At 47.2% G+C, this 23,009-nt stretch overlaps 1 protein-coding gene and 1 non-coding gene across 4 annotated transcripts; one reads left to right on the top strand and one right to left on the bottom strand.

Annotated features, from left to right (window-relative positions):
* Positions 1–1,660: 1,660 nt before the first annotated feature.
* On the bottom strand, positions 1,661–22,988 carry SRD5A1 (steroid 5 alpha-reductase 1). Of its 3 annotated transcripts, XR_836417.3 has the most exons (6): positions 22,507–22,988; positions 12,381–12,547; positions 8,979–9,080; positions 7,168–7,318; positions 3,235–3,373; positions 1,661–1,875 (listed from the first exon to the last, which is right to left on the bottom strand). XR_836417.3 is itself a non-coding variant. In XM_045506910.2 (5 exons), the coding sequence occupies exons 1-4, from the start codon at positions 22,785–22,787 to the stop codon at positions 7,146–7,148; spliced, it is 723 nt and encodes a 240-aa protein (XP_045362866.1). In that variant the 5' UTR covers positions 22,788–22,988; the 3' UTR covers positions 1,661–3,373; positions 7,104–7,145. The 3 variants fall into 3 exon arrangements, 2 of the variants coding, with proteins under 2 accessions (XP_045362866.1, XP_010968668.1); XM_045506910.2 differs by having other exon boundaries at positions 1,661–3,373; positions 7,104–7,318; XM_010970366.3 differs by having other exon boundaries at positions 1,661–3,373.
* Positions 19,259–19,330, top strand: TRNAS-GGA (transfer RNA serine (anticodon GGA)). Its single transcript has one exon. It is a non-coding gene; the product is annotated as a tRNA-Ser (tRNA).
* Positions 22,989–23,009: the final 21 nt, after the last annotated feature.

The following is a 23,009-nucleotide window of genomic DNA, read 5'->3' as shown; positions in this document are numbered from 1 at the left end:
CAAACAGCATAAACTTTAAAAATGGTGTTGTTACTGTTATAAAAGGTTTGAGGCTACGAAGGAAAACTTGAACTCCACAGAGAAGAAATCTCACAGAAAATGATCTCTACCATACCCACACATGTGACAAAACAAAAAGCTAAATAAAATCCCCCCAAATGGTTGTAATGTGAAGGAGAAGCCAGGCTGGGCTAACAGGGTAACTCATAAATCTAAGTGTAGTAAGTGACGGTTGACTGATCTAAGTTCTGCTGGGCTAACTCGTAAACCTGAAGTTTAATGTCAGTCTACTGGGCTAACAAGCTAACTCAAAAATCCAAGCTCAGCAAGTGTCAGTAACGTGATCTGTTCCTAATAGATAAGTTCCAGTGTACTGATTCCCTGGTTTTGCTGTTCGAGCCTTATTGGCTAATAGCCCCAAGCTTGTAATTAACCCTATAAAACCCCACGCACACATCTCGGAGGTGCTCAGAGCTTCAGAGCAGAAGCCCCTCTGAGCCTGCCGGCGTAATAAATCTGAGTACTCCAACCCTTCGAGTGGTGCTTGTTTCTTGGCAGGCCTGTCATTTCCGTAACAGTAAAAGGCACCATTCCAAACAAAAATTAGTTTCCCTAAAATATTTAGTTCGAAGTAAACCTAAGAAATGCAGCTGAGACTATTTAGAATCATAATTACAGGAACACGATTAAACTTAAGGAAATGTGTCAATATTACAGTCTTAAAAGCTAAAAACACTCTTGCTGAGAAGAAAAAGTACTCCTTCTAAGTAGTTATGAATACAGCAAAATTTTTCCCCAAATTAGAACAGTGAAAATCAGATCAGGGAAGATACTAATAAACTAGGAAATACAGAGGAAGTTACCATAATAAAAGTAAAACAAACAAAAAAGAGAAGCTTTGAGAATATCTAGTAAAGAAAGTAACCTACAAGATCAGAATGTCAGTTTTATCTTGCCATTTCCTCTAACCCTGTTGGCAAACACTCATCTTCATTTCTGATCTGTATGGAGTCAAAATCTCAAAATAAATAAAATAGATGATTAAGAAAAAAAAGCAAAGAATTGATCCCAATGGCTAAAGTAGAACACAGATCAATAACCACGCAAGGAAATAAGAGTGCTCAACACAGCAATCTCAAATTAGACATTCCTGTTGAAACTACTCGAGAACCCTAATAATCACCTCTATTGTTCAATACTGCTCTTGGATTTCTTGCTAATTTAAGAAGCGAACAATTAACAAAAGCAACAGCTTCAAATACTGCAAAACAAGAACCTGAGATGTTTGAGAATGGTGGGACTGCAAGGCTAGAAAGCCTGAGAATAACAACAAAACCTGGAACTCATGACATAATCTCAGCAGCATGGCTGGTTGTGGAAACGTACAGACATCAAGAGCTTTGACTCATCCTGGTTATGAAATGTATTTGGGGAAACATTCTTACTCACAATAAAAAAAAAAATCAAGCATCTAAAAATAACCTTAGCAGAAATGCACAAGATTTATAAGAACAGTACACAGATCTTCCCAGAGACAGAAAAGAGTATTTGGCACGATGAAATGTTAACATGTGGGATGAGGATTTCAGGGCTGAAAATAACGCTACCGTCTGAATGTCGAGCGTGAACAATTGTCCAGATAGAAGCCTAACAAAACGACCAAACTTTAAAAAGTAATTTTATTAAACTCCTTAATTATTGTAATTAATAATGACTGATGATGATTTGCTAAGTTACAGTTTTCAGCAAGCAGAAGACAGCCAGACTAGACAGAGCAGGATCTCTTCCTATGTGGATCATCTATCCAGAGCCGGAGGGTGAAGCAGGAACAGTGCGTCAAGGCCTGAGTTAACCCAACTTTTGCACCCACAGTCACTTAAATAAAAAAGAAGCACAAACAGAAGTAAAGTTCACAATGAGCTTTTGGCTCTCAGACAAGCATCTTCCCGGCCAGGAACGCCTTCCAGAGCGCAGGGGCCCAAACCAGTCAAGACTTGGCCAAATTTCTGAGTTTTCTGGAGATCTGAAATATTTATTGTTTTATGATTTCAAGTAATTATTTAGTTAGAAAAAGTTTATTTGATCATAAAGTTTCCCTGTAAAAGCATCCCATTTTCTAGTGAAAATGAAGCCTAGCCACCTCAGGAAAAGTTTTCCGTGTAATTTTAAAACCCCAAGAGGCCCTAAAAAGCACAAACACCGAGAGTACAGCTTCCATGTGGAAATACGAGGGAGACAAGCCCTGGTCAGAAGGTGAAGCAGGAGACGGGGGAGGGGGCTGATGGGGTGCCCAGGACGACCCTGCCACTGAGCATGGTCAGCGATCAAAGTGAACACAGACTCCACTCCCACTGCTCCCTCCGCTTCCACCTCTGCAAGGCGGCAGCAAAGGGAGGCAGCCATGTCCCAGGACAGGGAGGGTCTGCACCACGTGTTCCCTAGAGGTTTACAGAGGGCCCAAGGGGTTTCTTTTAAACCATCTGGCAATGAGTAGTGCATTTAATTACTGCCATTGATGTCCGTGGAGTTTCAAGTGTATTTGAATAAGAAATTGTTTCCAGTTATGGTTTTGCAATATTGGGAGGGACTTTAAAAAAAAAGATGCCTTAAAAAAATTCTAATTCTACCTAGGAGGAGGAAGAACATCCATCTCATGGCCAGTGACCTGAGATGGGAGGGCTGCCCTGCGGCGCCTTCATGCTCCCAGCCAAGGGCCCTTCCTGGGGGACACGGCTTGCTCCTTAACATTGTCAGTGCCTTGTCCTGCTAGTGAAGTCACCTGTGGGCCAGGCTGGAGCAGGTGCCAGAGGCCTTTGCACCGGCCTCCGCTGGGCCTCTCCCTCCTCTATGCCCAGCTTCTCCCCTGGCCAGCGAGAGGCGTGGGTACAGCGTGGGTCGCCAGGCCCCTCTGACCTAGTGGGAGGAGAGGGATGTGAGGACAGGACATGCCTCTGTGGGGGGAGGGGCAATATCACCTTTGCCCTTAAACCGATTGCTGCAGGGGTTGTATAAGGGGTAGAGAAATGTTTTGGTCCACAGAGGCAAATTCAAAATCGGAGGAGGCCAGCCGCCATTACAGAGTTCCTGACTCCTGACCTGCGCGGCGTCACACTTCAACCTGCGTATCAATTTAGCTGGCCTGTTATTAGGTAGCTTACAGGTCTGCCGGCAGACACAAAATCCCAGAGCAAATCTTGACAAGGATGAAGCAGCAGAAAAATCACGGAGACGTACATTCATTTACATCATCCCCGGAGGAGCACCGTCCAGGGGCTTCAAGTCGAAGAGAATTCCACTGCCAGGAACTCAGAACAAGAACGGAATCATAGCTTTTCTGAATTTTGGATAATCTTCAAATTTGTCAAGGTACCACCTGAAACAAGAAAAAAAAACACATTAAAAGAGGTTAATTTTCTCACTGAAACATTTAAGAGATGCTAACAACAGGGACAGTATTTTTCATTGTAAAGGGATGCTGAGCTTTCTGAAAGTCATACTAAAAATTCTGGCATCTTAGAAACTTAGTTTGACTTTTGTCTGTATTGTGAATAAACATATCTGGTTATAAAGTGTGATTCATGAAGATGTAACCCATGTAATTCACCGCTATAGTGTCAAGGAAAATCACAGGCACGTGGCTGAGAAGCTGCTCTGCCCACTGGGGAGCGGTCTGCAGGCCCACAGCATGCAGGTCTAGGGGGGCGGGGGGGCGCGAGCAGTGTGTCCTGAGTACCTCCTGGTGACTCCCAGAGTTTTCTCCTGTCCCCAGAGAGAACCGCTGCTCCAGACCCAGGGCCTGTGGCAAGGACGCCCGGCGACTTGCCAGGCGACGCTCACACAAACCCGGGAAAATGCAACGTGGGTCGTTCACAACTTGGCCCTGCACTTACACAAACAGCTATTCTCAGTTTTGATATAAATTATACGAGCCAAGGCACACTCGTGCGTTGGGGTGGAGGGGACAGCTAGCTGAGGAGGGTGGTGACTAAGTGGATGGAATAAAAATTAAAATTTGCCAAGATGAGGAAATAGGCAGAAAAAGGGAGCTTCCATCAGCACAAAAGAGCGCTAAACAGACTAAAAAACATGATTTAAAGTAATTAGCGATCTGTTAAGATGGCAGATATATACGAAAACAACAAACTGAAAACGAGTTGGCAAAATCCTGATTTTTCGACAGGTGCAACGTCACCACAAATACAGAACCGCTGCGTATCGGATGGCCGTGTCAACTCTCACGTGCTGATCTGTATTCCCCAAGAGGCCCGTAATGAGAAAAACCCCTGGAAGGTGGTCGGCAGACCTGCGGGTGAAGCATCACCTCCCCTGGCGCAGTGACAGCAGACCTTCCAGGTCAGCGACGGGCCTGAGGCGAGAGGGACAGTGGAGGGTGCTGGTGCCAAGCGCGTAGGAGCACAATCCGAGCACCGACTCACGCGGGCCGGCGCTGCCGTCCAGAGGGCACCCCCAGAGCCTCGCTGAAAACCTCGTGCCCGAGGTGAGGACCGTATTAGAAGTGAGGCCTCTGGGAGGTGATCAGGTCATGAGGAACTTAGGCAAGAATGGGGTTAGTGCCCGATTAGAGCGGCCCCGCACCTCCCTGCCCTTTCCACCCTCTGAGGTTACAGGGAGGTGGCACCGTCTGCAACCCAGAAACGGCCGGGTTGGCACCCTGATCTCGGATTTCCAGCCACCAGAACTGCGAGGAATAAACAAACGTCTGTTGTGAATGAGCTACCCAGTCTACGGCGTGCTTGTTACAGCAGCCAGCACTGACTAAGACAGCCTGCTCGGGATCCAGGGCTCGGACCAGGAGCAGCTCCTAAGACCTCCCGATGGGTCAGGGGAGCGGACGCTGCATGAGCAGAGGCAGGAGGCAAGCTCCTGTCCCGAAACTGCCCGAGGACGAGGGCCTGCCGGCCGCAGACAAGTGACAGCGTCAACAAGTGGGAGCTGACAGTCACCCGGCCTCCCCGGGGCGGTGGAAGGGCAGTGCAGTGGTGCAGCACAGAGTTCCTGCTTGTCTGATCACCGAGACCACAGATCCACCCCAAGCAAATACACTCTCTGATTTATGCACATGTGCGTGTGCATACGTGTTCCTAAAAGGACAGGCGGCATCTTTCTGTTTTCTTTCTCATTCATTTTTCTAACCCTAGTATCAAAGCTGTCACTTACGGGACACTGACCAGGGCTGGATACCAAGTTTTGGTCTTGATTTTACCACTGTTGAGCCTGAGTTAACGTCCTGTTGCCTTTCTGTTGGATGTAAAATAACTTCTCTCCGAGGGATGCCCACTTCCCCATGTTCAGATTATGCTAAATCTGAGGTAATTCTTTGAATTACTCTTCAAAGCAGTCGCCGTGTTTCTGGCTCACAAACAGCTTTGTGTTCCCAGCCTCTCTCAGGGAAGTTTTCCTCTGCGGGGATGGGTCCCGACAGCTGAGTAAACACTTTGCAAGAGTTCACAACGGCTATGTACTCAAGTCTGATGAAACAGGCTGTGACAATATGGCAACAGCTCATATTCTGGTGGGTCTTTTTTTTTCAAATCACTGCATCATCAACCATGGTGTCTTGAAGACACACTGAGTTCATTTTTTTAGGTGACATTAAAGTTAACAAACAGATAAGCATGGAATGATTTTTTATTTCAACAGGAGTCTCCCCTTGAACACTGTCCTTGAGGTTTGCCTCCAGCTTCCAGTATCTGGGGTGAACAACCACACCTGAGCCCACTCGCCCACAGACAGCTGCCAAGTCGTGTGCAAAACCACAGGCGTGGCTGCTGGAGAAAACGGTGTGAAACCTTCCCCCCCGACACTCCTTGCCCTCAAAACACAGGATCTGTTAGCTACTTGGCACAACTGACCCGAAGCTTCTGACCTGCAGCTTTACCTACCAATATGCTAGTCATTGATGAATTTAAACACTTCATGTCTAGTTCTCATAGAACGAAATTCATTATAATGAAACACTGCTTTGAGAACATTGTTAATAAGTCAAATATAGTTCAAGGACTAGCCTCACAGACTGTTTCCTTTTGGAATCAATTTATCTGATAGTTTCATCAGTTGGGTTCACTAGATTCTAAAAAAAAAAAAAAGGATAGTTTTTATTTTGTTCTCAGCTTGTAAATCCAACATTTCTGAACATACTTCCAGTCAACTGAATTAATTAAAATTGATTTCAACCTGACATCAATTTAAATAGCAAATGAATGAAAAAGAGCCCTTTCGACCCACGAATCATTCTGCAAAGAGCACCTTTGGGTTGTTTTTAACAAAGGCTTTTGTCTGGAAAACAGAATTATTTATTTTTTATTACTATATGTTTCACATTCAAATGGTGAGAGGGATTTTCCTGTTTTCATTCGAGAAAACATCTCTACTACTGGCTTGGCATGCTCTTCTTCAGTCTGCCTCTGTTCCAGTCTCTTAAACCATCAGGATTCTCTCACTTGTTTTTATTATTAGAAACTAACCAATATTCGCTTTTTAATATCGAAGATAACAAAGGTACAGGAATAGCATCTTCTCCTAGAGGCGACAGGAGCCTGAGAAGTTGACCTTGGGCCCCCTGTACTGGGCTGTGTGGGCAGGTGCTGGGGGGAGGGGGGAGGGGAGGAAGGGGAGGGGGGAGGGGAGGAAGGGGAGAGGGAGGGGGAGGGGAGGAAGGGGAGGGGGAGGGGAGGAAGGGGAGGGGGAGGGGGAGGAAGAGGTGGAGGGAGGGGGAGGAGAGGAGGCGGAGTGGGCAGGAGGGGGAGGGAGGAGACAGCTGGCTGTTGTCATCACTGCCCTTACATGAATCTAGTTTGGTTTTATTCATTTTCTAGGACTTTGTTAGATATTTTTAGTCTACAGCGGTAATAGCTTAGTATTATATCAGTCAAGCTTGTTTTGTGTATGAATCTTTCTGGTTCTGAGAAAAATGATTCACAGAAAAACAGCCTGAGATTTGGGGAAGCCGTCCAGCAGAGGAGAAAACTGAGGACCTCAAGGTCCTCTCTGCCTCTGCCTGTGGCCCAGCGATTGGTTTTGGACTCATTTAGCTAAAACTTGGTATAAACTGGGATAAGGCAATAACGCGTCCAAACTCTAACCTGAAAATTGGTATACTGATGTCAGAGGACAGATGGAAAATGCTAGAAGTGTTTTAAAACGTACTGGTGATGCTGCTGAGCCCTGGTGACCAGGGTGCAGAACGTGAAGAGGGCGAACGCCCAGCCCTGGATGGACCAGGACGCCAGCGCGTAGCCGCACCACTCCACCACCTCCCCGAAGTAGTTGGCTGCAGAGATGTACTCAAACAAGCCGCCTAGGAGAAAACAGAGACAGCAGGGCGTTTACCACAGAACGATGCCGAACAAAACCCTGACTTCAGAGACACCGGTAATACTCGGAGAACATGAAAGTTGACTATGGGAAAATACAACCTTCACAGAATTTCCATCAATGAAACACACCCAACGTGACCAGTTTCACTATTTCATATCACGGCGATGTGCCTGTGTCAACACCTACCTGCTCATCTGACTACCAGCTGCCATGGCTTTAACACATTCTAATGTATCACTTCACTAGTTAATGGGCCCAGCTGACAAAACCTAAGTGAGGACAGGGAACATGGAACAAGTCAATGAACTAGTTTGGTAAAATGGACCTACATGGGCCCCTAGGCAAAAACTGAAGACAATACTAATTTCCAAGGACAGACTCACTCATTCATTCACTCATCAAGGCTTCAGATTCATCAAATCTACATTATGGGGCAGACCCTGCTCTAAGCACGTGGGGTGCACCGTGGGCGAGACCCCTCCCCCACATCTGGGCCATTACACCCCAGGGAGGGTGCAGAGGACTCAAGGCCAGAGGAGGGCAGGCCGGGAGGGGAAGTCGGGCTGGGCAGGAGGGAGGTCGGGGCGCGGGCAGTGGTCGGGCTGGAGAGCAGAGCCACACACTCCGAGGGTAACCACGACTGAAGTCACGTGAGGTTGACAGGGTTCTGGTCATCTGTAGCTGTTATTCCTGCGTGGTCTCCAGGAGGTTAAGCGGAAGGATTCCAAACTCAGCGCTCCTGCACCCTCCCACTTCCCCTCCAGTTTTAATTTTACCCACTGAATTTTTTTTAAATTTTTAGACGCCCCATTGTTTTCCAGCTTACATCCACTTAGTTCTCTTTTTCGCACGTTACTCCTTTACTCATAAGTTCAATTCCTCTTAGCTTTTTTAACCATCGGAGTATTCACCGTATAACCTGTTTCTATGAACGCTAAGATCTGCACTCGCTCTCGTTCACGGTGCCGTTTCCTCGTGGGTCCCCAACTTTGGACTGTGGCCCTTACTCTGTGGTGTGTGGCCCGCTGGGCTCTCGGCCTGCGTTGAGGGCAGGTTCCCTGGGGACCTGGGCTGTCACTGGCCGCAGGTGGGAGCGCACCACCCCCAGGACCACGTGGAGCATAATTCATGTCCGGACGTGTTTCAGACCAGGCGAGCAGCACAGATTTGGGCTACAAACCAGTGTGAGGGTCCGAGAGTGGCTCCAGGCTCTCCCGAGGGCACGCCGGGCTCTCACACTCACTTAAGACTTTGCCCTCTAATGATAACTCCCTTTCCTGACACCATTCTGATGCATTTAAAAATTTCACCCCATATTTTTAACTGTTTTCAGGGGGAGGGTCAAAGTATCCTGCCACAAATGAAGCACTGGACACCCCTTGTAAACTGTAAATTCCTACTCATACTTTCTTTCCAAATACAGATATAACTAGAGTTTCCTTTTTGCTTAATAACCATTCAGTTAGTCAGAATTGCTTATCATTTTAATAAAACAATAATCCTGGTCATTGCTACTAATAATAGTGATTCTCACTGAAAATGTGCAATAAATAAATACTTCAGCTATGAGAGCTGGCAAAACTGAAACAGCAAGGCATTCAGTGCAGTTTGAGGATAAATTCCTCATTTTCCGTACATACCCCTTGGTATTTTATATCCAGTCTCCCCTGGTTTCCTGAGGTTCCTTAGGACATGATCTGAGTGGATGTTTATCAGAAGGCCAGCCAACCACAAGACGAAACCTAAAGAAAATACATTACTCAAGAGTGTTATGGCTAAATAAACCACCAGGTTCACAAACTGAACAGTAGGACTGGAATCCTTCATACTACCGTCAGTGGTGTAACACATTAGCCGTAACTGGCAGGAAAAATCATTGTGACAAATACTGTCCTTTGCTCAGAAAGATGATTTATAACGCTGCTCCAGGCATGCTAGATAGCGCTTTGCTCTCCTAATAATACTAACACATGATCTAATATATTCAAAATGCTTTGACCAGGTGGCCACAGTCTGTGTTTTCAGGATGATTAGTATGATTAGAAATATGACTTGTGACTTTGGCCCAAGGCTCTCTTCTAGGACAAGGCATTACTATCACCAGTGAGTCAGCCCATGGGATTTATCTGTCTTCCCTAAAACCGCGTCTGAAGCCTGCCGCCTCTCCGTTGGGCAGACAAGGAGGTGAAGTCCCAGCACATAGCTGCCTTCAGGCCCCTTGGGGGGTGGTTCCAAGGAGCTAATCCCTGGTTCTCTTCTCTTCTTCTTCAATCATCTCATCTGAACAGTTTAATGCGTATCCATGGCATCCCCCACCGCGATTTCCTGCTCACTCGTCCATTGGTATTCCTGGGTCTGTCCATTTCAGCTCCCAAGAAAATCTTCCACTGCCGGCTGTCCGGCTCTTACTAGACATCCCATAGCATCTGAACATCTTCTCTTCCATTCATAAAAGTCTTCAGAGGTTTTTCATCACCTTGAGGAGACTTCGTAGGACCATATCAATGAATTCCAACAAGAAAAGGCAAAATGTCAAAACAGTGTTAATTTGATTGTCCTGAGATATTTAAAAAATGTGAAAGGCAGATGGCGCGTAATGGCGGCATTCGATTCTGTATCACAGAAACGTACACTTGGAGTAACATTATGGATTATTCGTCAGTTATGCCAGTGGCATCAAACGGTTTTCCATGGTCAGAACAGGGACGTGTAAATCCCGTTCAGGTTACAGTGAGGGTTTCGGGGTTCCTTACTTCTGACTTTCCTCGGCAGCTCACTCTCTAAACAGTTCGTACCCAGTTTTGTTTTGTGATATGTTTTATGACCCCCTTGCTGGACCCATCAATTGATAGCTGACCCGCTCCCTCCTTTGAGTCTCAGTACGCCACTCCCAGGTGACCTGGCCCCCAGCGTGAGGTTCCAGAAAAAATCGCATTCTCAACATTTCATGCTTATTTTATTTCTCTTCTAGGAGGCAAGCTTCCTTTGTTGCACAGATTAGTAAGGACATTAATATTTGTGCTCATCTGAGCTAAACGTTTAATTCAACAGTTAGGGATCTTAACATCTCTGTACAAATTCTTTTAGATTAACTGCTGTTACTGCTCTGGAAGACTTCTTGTTAGGATTTGATGCCTATTTGCTTAGCTTTTAGTGGTAACTACTGTAAATATAATGAATTATTTATGTGATTTCAAGAATTATTCATGTAATTACAAAAGCTATAAACTTTATGAGATAAAGATAATACCCAACAAAGTAACCTCATTTGTTTTTTCAATTGGCATTTTCTTTTTTCTTCATTTTCGGTTTCTTCTGTTCAATGGGAGAGAGGCAGGAAGTCTGTGTACAATTTACTGATGCCTTAAATTTTACACCAGCTTCACAGAGGCACCTACAGGTAACATGGTCTAGCTGAATGACAGTTAAACTCACAGACCAAAAGAACTCTTTGGTTTTGTTGACGTTCATCAAAAAGTATCCAAACACAGAAATGATTCCCATGAGAATCTCAAGTAAACACTTAAAATCTTTATCTTTTAGTTGAAAATCAACCCCCTTTCTCTGTCCCCCACTGCCTGCTTCTGTAGGTCCATGTGATGAGCTGGTGTAAACCATCACTCTGCTATTACTCGATTTAGATCTTGGGCCAGCTGCTTAACATTCTGACCTTTCCTTCCTCGTGGGAACAGAATCTAAGTTCTGCCCTTTCCTGGACCTTGGGAGGCAGAAGGTATGTGTGCAGCTCCCGGCAGGTGGCCGAGCCTGTTCCCTCTCCTCCTCCTGATAGCGGGGGCAGAAGAAAATCAGATAGTCAAAGAGCTGGTAAATCAAGATGATGTTTGGGGCAGTGTCCAAGCAAAACAATTTGGTCTCGTGTTTCACAGAGGCAGAGATTTGTGAAGCTGGAGAAGGATCCTGAAAATGTTTGCATCCATCCTTCCTTTGAATGGATAAGGAGGCAGACCCCTTGTTGTGACAATTCTCAGGTATGACGAGGACACTGCCCTGGGAACACAGCTTCAATTCACAGAAAATGTATGACTGAGAAATGTGAAAGGGCTTCGTCAACAACAAAGTACTTCTCAAAATGTTAGTTTTCTCTTATCTACTTCTACAAATTGATACACATGGGGAAAAAGCCAAATGAAATGGAAGGTCACTTTATGGAGCTTAAGGTAAAGGAAGTGGGGCAGTTTGAAAATCTGATGGTCCAATTTCAGACTCTTAGTACGCTCCCACGGGAGCAAGTGCTCTCTGAATGTGCTAGAATTTCCAGACGCTCTGAGGGTAAACATTATAGGAGATCTTTCCTTAAAAATAAGATGCCCCAAATTATGTATTTAGCAACATTCTTGCAAAATTTTTTTTAACTTTTGTTTTTTACTGAAGTGCAGTTGATTTACCATGTTAATTTAGGAGGTATTTTGCAAATATTTTTGATGGCTAATGTTTTATGATCATTTTTGTTCAGGTTAGAACTTTGTTCTAATGAGAACTTGAAAAATGTATATTAATTTACACTAATGGATAAAAATAAAAACACTTTGAGAACTTCACAAACCTAACAGCGCACTCGAGTTAGTCTAACCGTAACAGCCTGATTGCCTTGTGGGAAGATGACCTAACCTGACGCCCTGTCATTTTCCAGAAGAAACTGCAGGAGGTTTAATGCCTATCTTAGATTACACGGCCGATTAGTGCCCGAGCCTCCTCTGTTTTAGTCCACTGCCCACCCTGCTGGGGCCTGCTGCTATTTTTAGGTGCACCTGAAGAACAGGTATTTGCACTTCCAGCCCTTGAGTGGGCGAGGGTGCCAGCACCTGTATCAGCTCGGGCTGCTGATGCGGCCCCGGGACAGCCTGACTCCCTGCCGCCCAAGCCAGCGCTGCTGTTCCCTCCCGCCTCCCCGGCCAGGTCAGTCATCAACCTTTAGACCCTGTGTTCTCTCCGGAAATGTGTGTTTCCTAACTAGAAATGATTGGAACATGAAAATTGAAGTTATCATTAGAATGGTGGCAGGCATCACTAAGGACCTTCACCTGTTAGGAATCGGGGGTCGGTGACCCAGTCGTCTGAGTACACGGCGTACTGGCTCAGGTAGCGGCTCTGCAGGTAGCCGTTGTAGGTGCAGAACACGAAGGCCAGGACAAACGAGTAGAGCGGCGTGGGCTTCCCTCCTCGGATCAGAAGCGAGAAAATCAAGGTCCTCAGGAAACAAGAAACATTTTTGTTTTCAAAGCAACAATGGTAAAGAATCTAATTCCTGCAATTCTAAGCACCTTGTGTTTTTAATCTCGCTTTCTGTATAAAAGTCTTTCTTAGTACTTCTTGCACAGATTTACCACATCTGTTAAAAGCAGGATTTCTAGTTAAAGAATCAACCGTGTTTCAGTAACGTACACCATAGTGCACAAACTCAGGATTCTAACTATACAGAATGTGAATTGGAGTAAGCTGAAGGCTTTAAGAAGCTCTCAAAGCTTCCACCATCCTAAAACCAGTAACAAGGTCTAGTCTGAGCAGTGCGATTTGGGGGACACCATCACACTGCCCATCGCCAACGCAGTGGCTCTCACTCACCGGGCGCCCGTCACCAGCAAGGCCCCCCAGCTACCTGGGCAGGAGACACTGCTACACACACTTGACCCAGGACAAGATTAAGACAGAGTAGCTAAGGAATCTGCTCAAGGTCACAGGGCTGGTCAGTGGCTGAGTTTAAGTGTAAATCTGGGTAATTAGAAGATCATGTTTTTCTGTTATATGACACTAGTTTAGATGCACGTTACTAAAAGTTTAAAGAGAGAAAATATAAGGACAAGAAACTAGAAATGTATGGAGAAAACAGGGTACAAAATTTTATTCTGTGTTTGAATTTTCTCTTTCAACGTGTAATACACGTAAAGAGCGGGCATCACTACATATCCTACAGCCCTTAAGGGGATAAGAAACTAGTGTCAACTTCATGCCAATAAACTCAACAACCTGAATGAAACAGACAAAATCCTTAAAAGACACAGGCGACCAAAACTGACCGAAGAACAAACTGACAACTTGAATCCTATCAATGAAAGAAGCTGAATTTAGACGTAGGATATTCTAGGAGAGGCAAGACTAGAGCCAGAAGGGGCTGACGGCAAAGAGGCACGAGGGATGTTTACGGGGACACAACTGTTCGGTATCTCACTTGAGGCAGTGACTCCACAACTGCATCCAATCATCAAAACGGTCAAACCGTAGACTTCTAATGAGTGAACTTTATTTATGAGAATTACAGCTTAAAACAGGGAAAACATGTAAAAAGTTATTACTTGCTTCCATTTCGGCCAGCTACTCTAGGGCAAAAACATAATTGATCGTTAGCAGTAATAGTAACAGCACGATAGCGTTGGCTGTGCGTCCTCAAGGCACTCTCCCCGCAGCAGTCTCACTCAGCATCTTGGGAGAACACGCATGTGACTGAAAAGCAGTCCCCAAGGTTCTCAGCTTGTTCAGCCCCGTTCCCCCAAAGGAGATACACAAGCTTAGGGCAAAGCATGAGTTGGATGTTAAGCATCCATTTGGCTGTGACGTCATCAGTGAGGTGGTAATTTGCGTGGAAGCTACAGTGTTGACCAGCACCTCAGAAAGAACAGGGACTCTCAGCCATTTCTCTCTTCATCGTGGAAACATGATTCACTCCTGAGCAGACAGTGGGTGCAGCGGGCTGGCCTCTGGGGTGCAGGCTAACTGCACATGCTCAAACCGCGAGCGAGACCAGGCTTTGGTCTTGATTGGGGTACAAGGGCGAGTCTTGGACCAGCACAGGCTCCCTTAGAAACAGGCAGAGATTGGAAGCGCTGTGATCAGGCACTGCTGTCATGGTGACTTTCTGCCCCTCCCTGTTTCTCAGCCAGGGCAGAGGGCCTTGTGTTAGACTCGGAAGAAACAGTCAATGGCAGAAGACAAGACGGTTCTCACCCTGCCCCTGAAGGCAGACTGGAGACGCACCAACAGTGAGCAGCTTACGGATTCTCTAGCCATGGGAAAGTAGAAAGGGGACAGTGTGGGGAGAAAGCTGAGAGAAAACTTTCAGGGAGTTATGGTCTCAAGGACTTTTCTGGGTGGCAAATTGCAGGACCGAACTGAGAAAGTGTTAGAATTCCAAGTTTGAAGAAATACAGGGAAAAAAGCTCAGGAAATGACTTGTCGAGGATGCAGGCGCTGGGCGTGGTTTAGAAAGATGCCTGTTAAAATGCAGAATGCTCAGTTCCTAAGAGACTGGGACTGATGACCTGAAGGGAACCCATGCTGACTTCAACGCAGGCTCACAGGAAGGGTCAGGGGAGGAAAAATCAGAAGCTTGAAATATGAAAAATAGCTCTTACTAAAAAGATTGAAGGAAAGCTTCAACGCTAGATGTCACAAATTCCTAAGTTACAGATGCATGAAGTGTGGAAGCAGCAACTCTGAGGAAACCTCCTGCAGCTGCGGCAGACACTTGATGGCTTTCTCCCAACCTGGTTTCAAGCTCAGGGCTGAATTGTGAGCTGGTAAACACTGGCTGGCACCTCGTAAAGGTGAAACCCAAACCTCCCTCTTGTCTGGCTTTCTCGGATGCTCCTCAGCCGTCACTAATGTTATGCCCGCGATATCAACATACATCTGGATTAGGTGTCAGCAAACACAGTCCTGGGGCCAAATCCAGGCTACCACCTGTTTCGGTATAGCCTGTGATAGCTAAGAAAGGTTTTTATATTTTTAAATGGAGAGGCGGGGGGAATCAAAAGAATATTTCAAGACACATGAAAATTACATGAAATTCAAGTTTCAGCATCCATCAATAAAGCGGTACTGAAACATGGGCACGGTCCCCTGTTTACACGCTGTCTGACAGAGCCCGCGGGCTGGCAATTGCATCTCTTTGCACTGCTGCTCGGGGCACTGCCCATCACCGTGATGCAGTGGTCTGAGTGCCCTGCGTATCACTGGGCCACAGGTGCTCAGCGCACACCCATCACGTCAGAACAGGTAGAGGGCATGCTCCATGCTCTGAAGGTATGGCGGAGTGCGGGCTATTTTGCCACTGCATCAGATGACAAAGCATCCTTTGGGACGCGTGACACCAGCTGCACCAGAAGAAGACTGTTAACTGAGATCCGCGCTAGCAGACTGAGCCGTCGTCGTGGCGTCCTCAGCTCATAGGAAACAAAAAATTAGAGAATCTGAAACACAACCCCATTACTGAATTTCTTTGCAAAAGAAATGAAAACAAGGCTACAACCACAGGAAGCTACGAAGCAGCTCATTTTGTCAGCCAAGCAAGGGAAACCATACACCTGCGGTGAGTTAATTAATTGCGGCAGCTAAAGAAACGTCCAGGAAACATAAACTTGTTTAACACGGTTAGCCTTTCATCGAAAACACTTGCTGGAGGAGTCAGGGCGACAGGAATGATGCTGATAGTCAGTTAAAAAGCCAGGCAGAAGGTGGAGGAGGCGGGCAGCCCTGGCTTTTGGTGTCCCCAGGTTTGCTGCTGCTGCTCAGGTGTCTAACCTAGGAATCAAATATTAAGGCTGAAGTGACCGAGGAATCAGGCTTTCTAAACAGTCTGCGTGGAACAACCAAAGGTGAGGCTGTTTCCAGAGAAGCTGAGGAAACACTACTTCAGTACAATCTACAGTGGCATCTGCTAAGCTGTTATAACTTGTGGTGGTAAAAAATGTGTGCAACAGACACAGACAAATTACAAATTTACAAAGCTTGTGAAAATGTAAGGTGTTTAAAGCTATTTCCTATACCAGCAGGTACTTTGCAAAAAAAAAAAAATTATATTGTGCGTGTCTGAACCAACAGTGCGAACAGTGAATTTGACATTCCCTCTGTGGACTTGACCACTATTTTGAGCTCAAGCCAAATTTTCTCACTGAGAAAAACTGTCCTCAACCACTGTTATTGAGTTTTAAAGGGCATTGGAAATCAGCTTTTGTTGCAGACTTGATAATGTTTCTTAGTGAATCCACCTAAAATTGTAAGACAAAAATCACTTACATGCAAAATTTATACTGTGATAGTCATTTCGACAACTGACACTGTTTGAATCACAAGTTATGTCAAATGCTATTGATATACTTTCTATGCTACTAAAATTAAAAGCAGCAAGATCTCCATTCTCACGTTAGTTTGCTGTAGACAAATTTCTAAGCTCAGGCTACAGTTCCACCAGTGTTTTTTTAAACCTTGGTTTCAATATTTCAAAAGCCACTTAATTGTGTAATTGAGGAGCTGCCATCTAGTTTTCAATTGAGAGACATTAATCTACGACGTCATGACATTCTGAAAGGCAAATGCCAAAGGCAGAACGCAACAGAATTCCATAAAAGCCTTTCAAGGCAGGATTATGTGAAATTAAAACCATAAACTTGTGGACTGGGATCTATATTTGGCAGTCCCTGCACGTGTGAAGAGATTTTTAAAGATAAAACTTCCTTGCAGATCAACACTAAGAGGTAGACACAACAGCTTTTGATGAGAAGGTACCCTAAAAAAAAAAATTACATTCCTATTATACCTGTATTATAAGAACTACAATAAGGTACCATACTTTGAATTTTGTCAATACAATTTCTGTGAAAAATTGCTTTCTCTTTTGTTGTAAATACTTACACAATGTAACTTATTCTGTCCTTTGGCTCCAAAACTTAACATGGGCACCACCGGGCCCTTTCCAAAAAGTTTGCAGCCCTTGGTCTAGGTTAAAGTAGGAATTCTATTCTGGAAACATCACTTTGACTTTCTCAGAGGCCTGGGCACTTGGACTGTGGGCAGCCGCTGCCGTCTGGGGCTCCCAGTGGGTGGTGTGGGTGGCGGGGACTGTGTGTACCTGTGTCCTCAGTTACCAAATGGGAAGGACAGTCGTACTGACTTCTGCTCCAGTTCCTGCACGCGCCCCGGGAGAGTCTGGGGAAAATGTTCCCAGACGTCGTGGAGGGAAGATCGGGCTCTCTTTGGTCTTAAGTGAATGTCAGGGAAAGGGCAAGGGCTGGAAACAGGGCCTTCGAAAGGCTGACATGGTCCATTCTGTTGTTTTCTGATCTCTGCCCTTGGAAGGGACAGCTGTGGCCCCAATGTCTACAGGCCTGGACATAAGACCACTGAGGTCAGGAGGAGAACAAGCTGTCTCGGTCAAGGCCACCTCTTAAGGAGGGAGCTAAGATCTTCCTTCCCGTCCTCTCCTTCCCCAGAGGCTGAGCATGCCCTCGGGGACCAGGCACCCTAACTCCGAGGACCTGCTGGCTGAGGTCCTCTGCAGCCGGACGTCCAGAAGCAACATGGCTTCCAGAGGGCAGTGCTCTGTTCTTGCTTGGCATCTTTTGGATTATCTTTCTCCCTTTGGGTTATTCCCTTTAGCTTTACGTCTGTTTCTTGGAAATCCATGCAGCTGTGGTCGGAAATATTTTCCTTTGACTTGGGCCAATTAGGAACCAGCATGGGGTCAGGCAGGGGGGCTTCTGGGCATGGCTTTCATCCGAGCTCTCACATGGACTCTGGGGGGTCAAGAGCAGCTCAAGGATGGCGGTGGACCCTGGCAGTTTATCAGGGTGAAGGATCCAGGGCACACCTGCTGGATGGACACCTTGCCATCACGACCCAGGCTCGGGCCCAGGCTTGGTCATGACAGGCACACACATTCAGAAGCCCTTCTCACACACTGCCTTGCCCTCACCCAATATGCTGACATGTATTTTAAGCCTTGACACCTAATACATTCAGAACAGACCCGATGAGTGAGGTCTGCTTGATTTGATTTGCTTTCTTGGGCCGAAGACCTGCAGTTGCTTATTGGAAAGGCTCAGAGAGAATCAGGCAAAATGAACAAATGAGCAAACCACAGAGTATCTGTGGGGCACTTTCTGAATTTTAAGAAAAAAAGAAAGTGTCCTGTAAGCACCATGAAGGAAATCGGATAACCAAGAAGAACAAAAGTCCCCAGAGCTAGCCACATGTCCTCCTCTCTGCCTGCAGAGTGGCACCCAGAGCTCCAGGCTTCTCACCCTCCCGTGTCATTCCCATGTGGTTTCTCGGACCATTCGAGCCAGCAGGCTTAATGCCTACAGGAAACCCAAGTCACTGGCAAAGAGCCACCGTGCCCATCTGCCAGATGTGATCAGCTCAGGCAGGCAGCCACTGGAGGACTCCTCCTTCATCACTGAAAGTAACGTTTCAATTTCTGGAATCCCAGACACAAGCTCCATGGCCACGTAAGCCACACAGTAAACAAGAGTTATCTCTTAAAAGATTTTCCCAACAGTAATAACATTCCAGCTTCCTTGCAATGAGAAATAATGCAATCATCCAGTAAAAGCTCTGACTCCCCACATCAAAGCAACTGGGCATCCTCTCCCAAGATGGCCTGTGAGGTCACACACCCACGCTGGGGACACGAAATAGCTAACCTGGTGATTTGGCCGTCATTCAGGCAATGGCAGATGTACTATTTTTAAATGTTTAAAATTGAGAGTGGTTAATTTTTAATAACTGACTTTATTACTTTTTTTTCTCAGCTATTTGACATTATTGAAATCTACAGCACTTCTTAGGTTTGGATCAGTTCCTTTTGCTTGTCTGTCCTTCTGTAAAAGTCTCTTTCACTAAAAACCGTACAAAAATTTTTAAAAAGAGACTTTTTGACTATGATGATTATATTGCAATAAAGCCGCACACTTAAATAAGCACTCTGCCCTTTCAAGACAAGTTCACCAACACATGAATATTTCACTTACCATGCTTTACTTTGTGTAAAAGTTTTCCTTTTCTTAAATCACTTGAATCCACGAGCCCAGGGCCAAGGTTCTGGAGTATCCTTCAGCCTCTCCAGTTCTCTGCTGTGTCTTAATGTTACACACACCAAATGGCACATTCAAAAGAGAGGCTGGGGTGGGGAGGTATAGCTCGGTAGTAGAGCACGTGTTTGGAGTGCACGAGGTCCTGGGTTCAATCCCCAGTGCCTCCAATAAGGGGAGAAAAAATGAGATGAAATTTTTAAAAATAAATGAGAGAGACGCTGGGCCAAGCTCTCCCCAAGGACCATTAAGAGACCCCTGCAGGAGACACGATGGATCTGAAGTGGGGGAGGCTCTCTGAGGCAGTGCCATCAGGGATGGCAGAATCACCGTGCCACGAGGCCACAGCTTTGGCTGAGCACAGACTCTGGGACGGGTGATGGAAAGTCTGCACTCTGGTGAGGCGGAGGTGCATCTGGCATCCTTCCTCCATGGCCTCAAGATAAAGGAGGTCACTGGGGCCGCCCAGTGGTAAATGACTCCGTGCTTAAGTGGGACTTGGGTTTGTAACTAATGTTAAATGGGGAAGCAGATGAAGAAATAATCAATGACACACTCACTCACTGCTGAATGGGAAGGGAAAACCTGTGACACGGGGACCCTGAGTTCAGGTAGTAGAGAACTCTGCTAGGCAGGGCAGAGAGCAGCAGAACATGAGGTGAACAGCCATGGAGGGAGCCACGCCCGGGGCCTCTGACAAACGCAGAGCAGCCCTGAGCTGGTGGTGGTGACAGCAGGAATCTGTGATTTCTAGCATGCACCTGCCTCAGGTGAGGAGGTAAGCCGTCAGACACCGCTCTATGCACACAAGTCCCAGGGCGCTGTGAGAAGATGCCGCCAGGCCTCGGGAAGCCCTGAGATGGACAGGAGGGGCCCTTTGTGCAGAAGGGACACAGGGGACGCTGTAACTGCAGGGGCAGCTCATGGGACAACCATGCTGTTGGCCATGGATTAAAAGACATTCCTACAAATGTCCTTCACCATCCTTGGGGGGGCTGGTCAGGGCCCTGGTGTCTGTCCCGCAGCTGTCCCTTCTTCCCCTCCTCGGCTGGCTTTCCTGCCCATCCCTGGCTCTTCTGCCCAAAAGATCCTGTTGATTCTCCAGAGCCTGCTTTGTATGTCTTGATTCTTTAAGGGAATACCTTGTCTCTCTGTAGCTCTGATAACGAGTCTAGCACCAGGTAGGTGAATCAGTCCTTAGGAAATGCGACCCAAATGAAGACATAAAAAGACACAAGCAAATACTCCCTTCCCGCAGACCCTGGGAAGCCCCTCCAAGTGGCCTCGGTCCTTATCACTCCCTCAAGAGGCTAAAACTCCCCGAAGGCAGGGCCCTGTCCCCTCCTGTGTCCTCCCCAGCTTTGCCCAGCCCCGTAGCTGCTACCCCTCAGCCTTGTCCGTGTCTCCTGAGTGCGTCCTCTGGTTGGCGTTTCTCCTGCCACCAGCCTGCCTCGGGCTTGCACTCACACCTCATTTCTCACCCTGCCTTGAATGGTCCGCGGAGCCCGGACAAGGAGGGGGCTGCATAAACGTCTCCTGGGTCAGCTGGCTGGATTCGAACAGGTGCTGAATGCTCTCTGCACTTCTGCTCTCTTCCAAGTGCTCACTGACTTACGTCAAATGACCGTTTAATAAATTAGTTGCTTGGGTAGAATGGAAGATGTTTATCGTTTCTATCTGGAAAACTGGAATGTCCCCAAACCACACGGGCCACGTGTACCGTAATATGTATGACTCGAAAAAGAAAGAGCCCAGCAGTTAAAAAAAACTACACCTGACCCACAAATCCTTGGGAGCAGAAATTTTAAAGCCACTGGTCTAGAAACTGGGGGACTTAGTCCGAGCACCCTCTTGTCCAGCAACCTTAAGTGAATTCTGTGGCTCAGTGGCCTCCTCTGTATGAAACGATCTATTCACGTTCTGTCTCTAGAAGTGACTCAGCCCTCTGGGAGGCAGCATCCGGTCTCCCCCTAGAGATCCGAGACGCAGCGACACATACATCTCAGGGTAAAAAGCTTCAACTCCCAGCTTTTAGACAAAACTCTGCAAAGTGCTCCCTTTACGTCTTCCCACTGCCTTGTCCTCAGAAGTTTCTTATTGGCACTCGAAGCCAGCAGCAGTGAGCATGAATGTCACGCAGAGCATGTACCTGGATGTGCCCGTTTGCATGGCAAATTGAAAGTGGTGTCATTTGTCATCACTGAGCCCTCAGCTGTGTCAGAACCACACAGGCATTTCATGGAATTGTCTTTATTTAACACACATGCCGATCCCGCAGGCTGGTGCCTTTGCTATGTCTGTTAACTGATGGGGAGGCCTGTTGCAGGCAGCTCAGTGACTCATCCCACGGCACCTCACCAGGGATGGGCTTGGGTAATACCAAGCAGTCTGTCTCCAGAGCTTGCGCTCAGCCTTTACAGAAACAGAGAGGCACAGGTTCTGGCATGTTTCTGGAGAAATGTATACAGATACAAGAATTCTCCTGACACTCAATCACATTACAAAACATCTAGCAGCCTGGCAACAACTTTGCTTATTGGACAAACCCGGGAGTGTCAGGAGCACGGGCTCAGTGAGCCTTTGTGGAACGTGGGCTCTGCCCATTTCAATAAAAGCAGACGAGGACACATGCTGCACCAGAAACTCAAGAGCGGTTTAGAGACAATCACCGACTTCTACTCCTCTATGAATTGGGTGTAGTAACGTGGGACCACAAATCAGAGAGGTCACGTAACCTGCCCAGAGAGAGCGGCACAGCTCCCTCACAGGCAGATAACACTCCTTTTAACTGGGCAGCCTTTGGAAATCTGAATGAAAAATTTTAAGTGTTGATTTTAAACGTTCGTTGGGCCACTTGGTTTAGCTGTGTGAAAGTCAAAGCCTGAGAGCTGGAGGGAGCCCCATCTCACTACAAGGCCCGAGGTGTTCCGACACTGCCATTTAACACTCTTCACCAAAGCAAAACATCTGGAAGTAACCTTGAAAACGTTATGTGTATTTAAGGTGATTTCTTGGAAAACCGCTTCCGCATTTGTGGGGCCCTTGCCAAAAGTGGAGGTGAAATTCTGAATGTGATCCATTCAAGCCCATAGAGTCAGTGCCATGTAAAGGGGAAATCACAGGCAGTTGTAGGAAACCGGTTTCCAAGTTGCAGATGACCTCCTGGCTGGGCGAAAACAGCTCCTTCATCCACAACAAAGAGACCAAAGTTTAAACTGTAGAGAAGTAAGAAGGGATCCTGCGAGAGGGAACACGGGCGCAAGGAGAGGGCGCCAGGCCCTGGTGCACAGGCAGAGGGCAGGGAACCAGGTGGGGCAGGGAGAGGCGCGGGGCAGCCGGTCCTTACCTTTGCGCGTAGTGGATGAGGAACATACCCAGGAGGATGCAGTTGGGCCAACGGTTAAGGCGCTCGGCCCGCGCGCCGGCGCACGCGAGGAGCGGCAGCGCCAGCGAGGGCAGCTCCTGCAGGACCCAGGCGGCCCGCGCCGGCACCGGAAAGGCGGACTGCGGCGACGCGTAGCGCCCGTAGGGCGAGCCCACCACCCTGAGCAGCACGTAGCTCACGAAGCCCAGGGCGCACTCCAGGTAGGCGAGCGCGTCCAGCAGGAACTGTTCGGCCAGAGCCATGGCGGGGGACGGCAGGCGAGCTCCATGTCCTGCCAGCCGCGGCGGGCCACATATAGGGCACAGGCGGCGAGGGGGCGGGAGGCGCGGTTATACGAGGTCGGTGCCCGCTGCGAAAGCCGGGGTATGGAAACCGGATGCGCGGATGCGACCCGTTGGACCAGTCCGGCTGCGCGCCGCGGCCCCGGGGGCGGGGCGCGGGAGGGCCTGCAGACGTCCCCGCCC

The sequence above is a fragment of the Camelus bactrianus genome, chromosome 3 (assembly GCF_048773025.1).
Source record: "Camelus bactrianus isolate YW-2024 breed Bactrian camel chromosome 3, ASM4877302v1, whole genome shotgun sequence".
Classification (NCBI taxonomy): domain Eukaryota; kingdom Metazoa; phylum Chordata; class Mammalia; order Artiodactyla; family Camelidae; genus Camelus; species Camelus bactrianus.
Note: the sequence above shows the minus strand (reverse complement) of the source record. Positions and strands in the feature narration are given on the sequence as shown.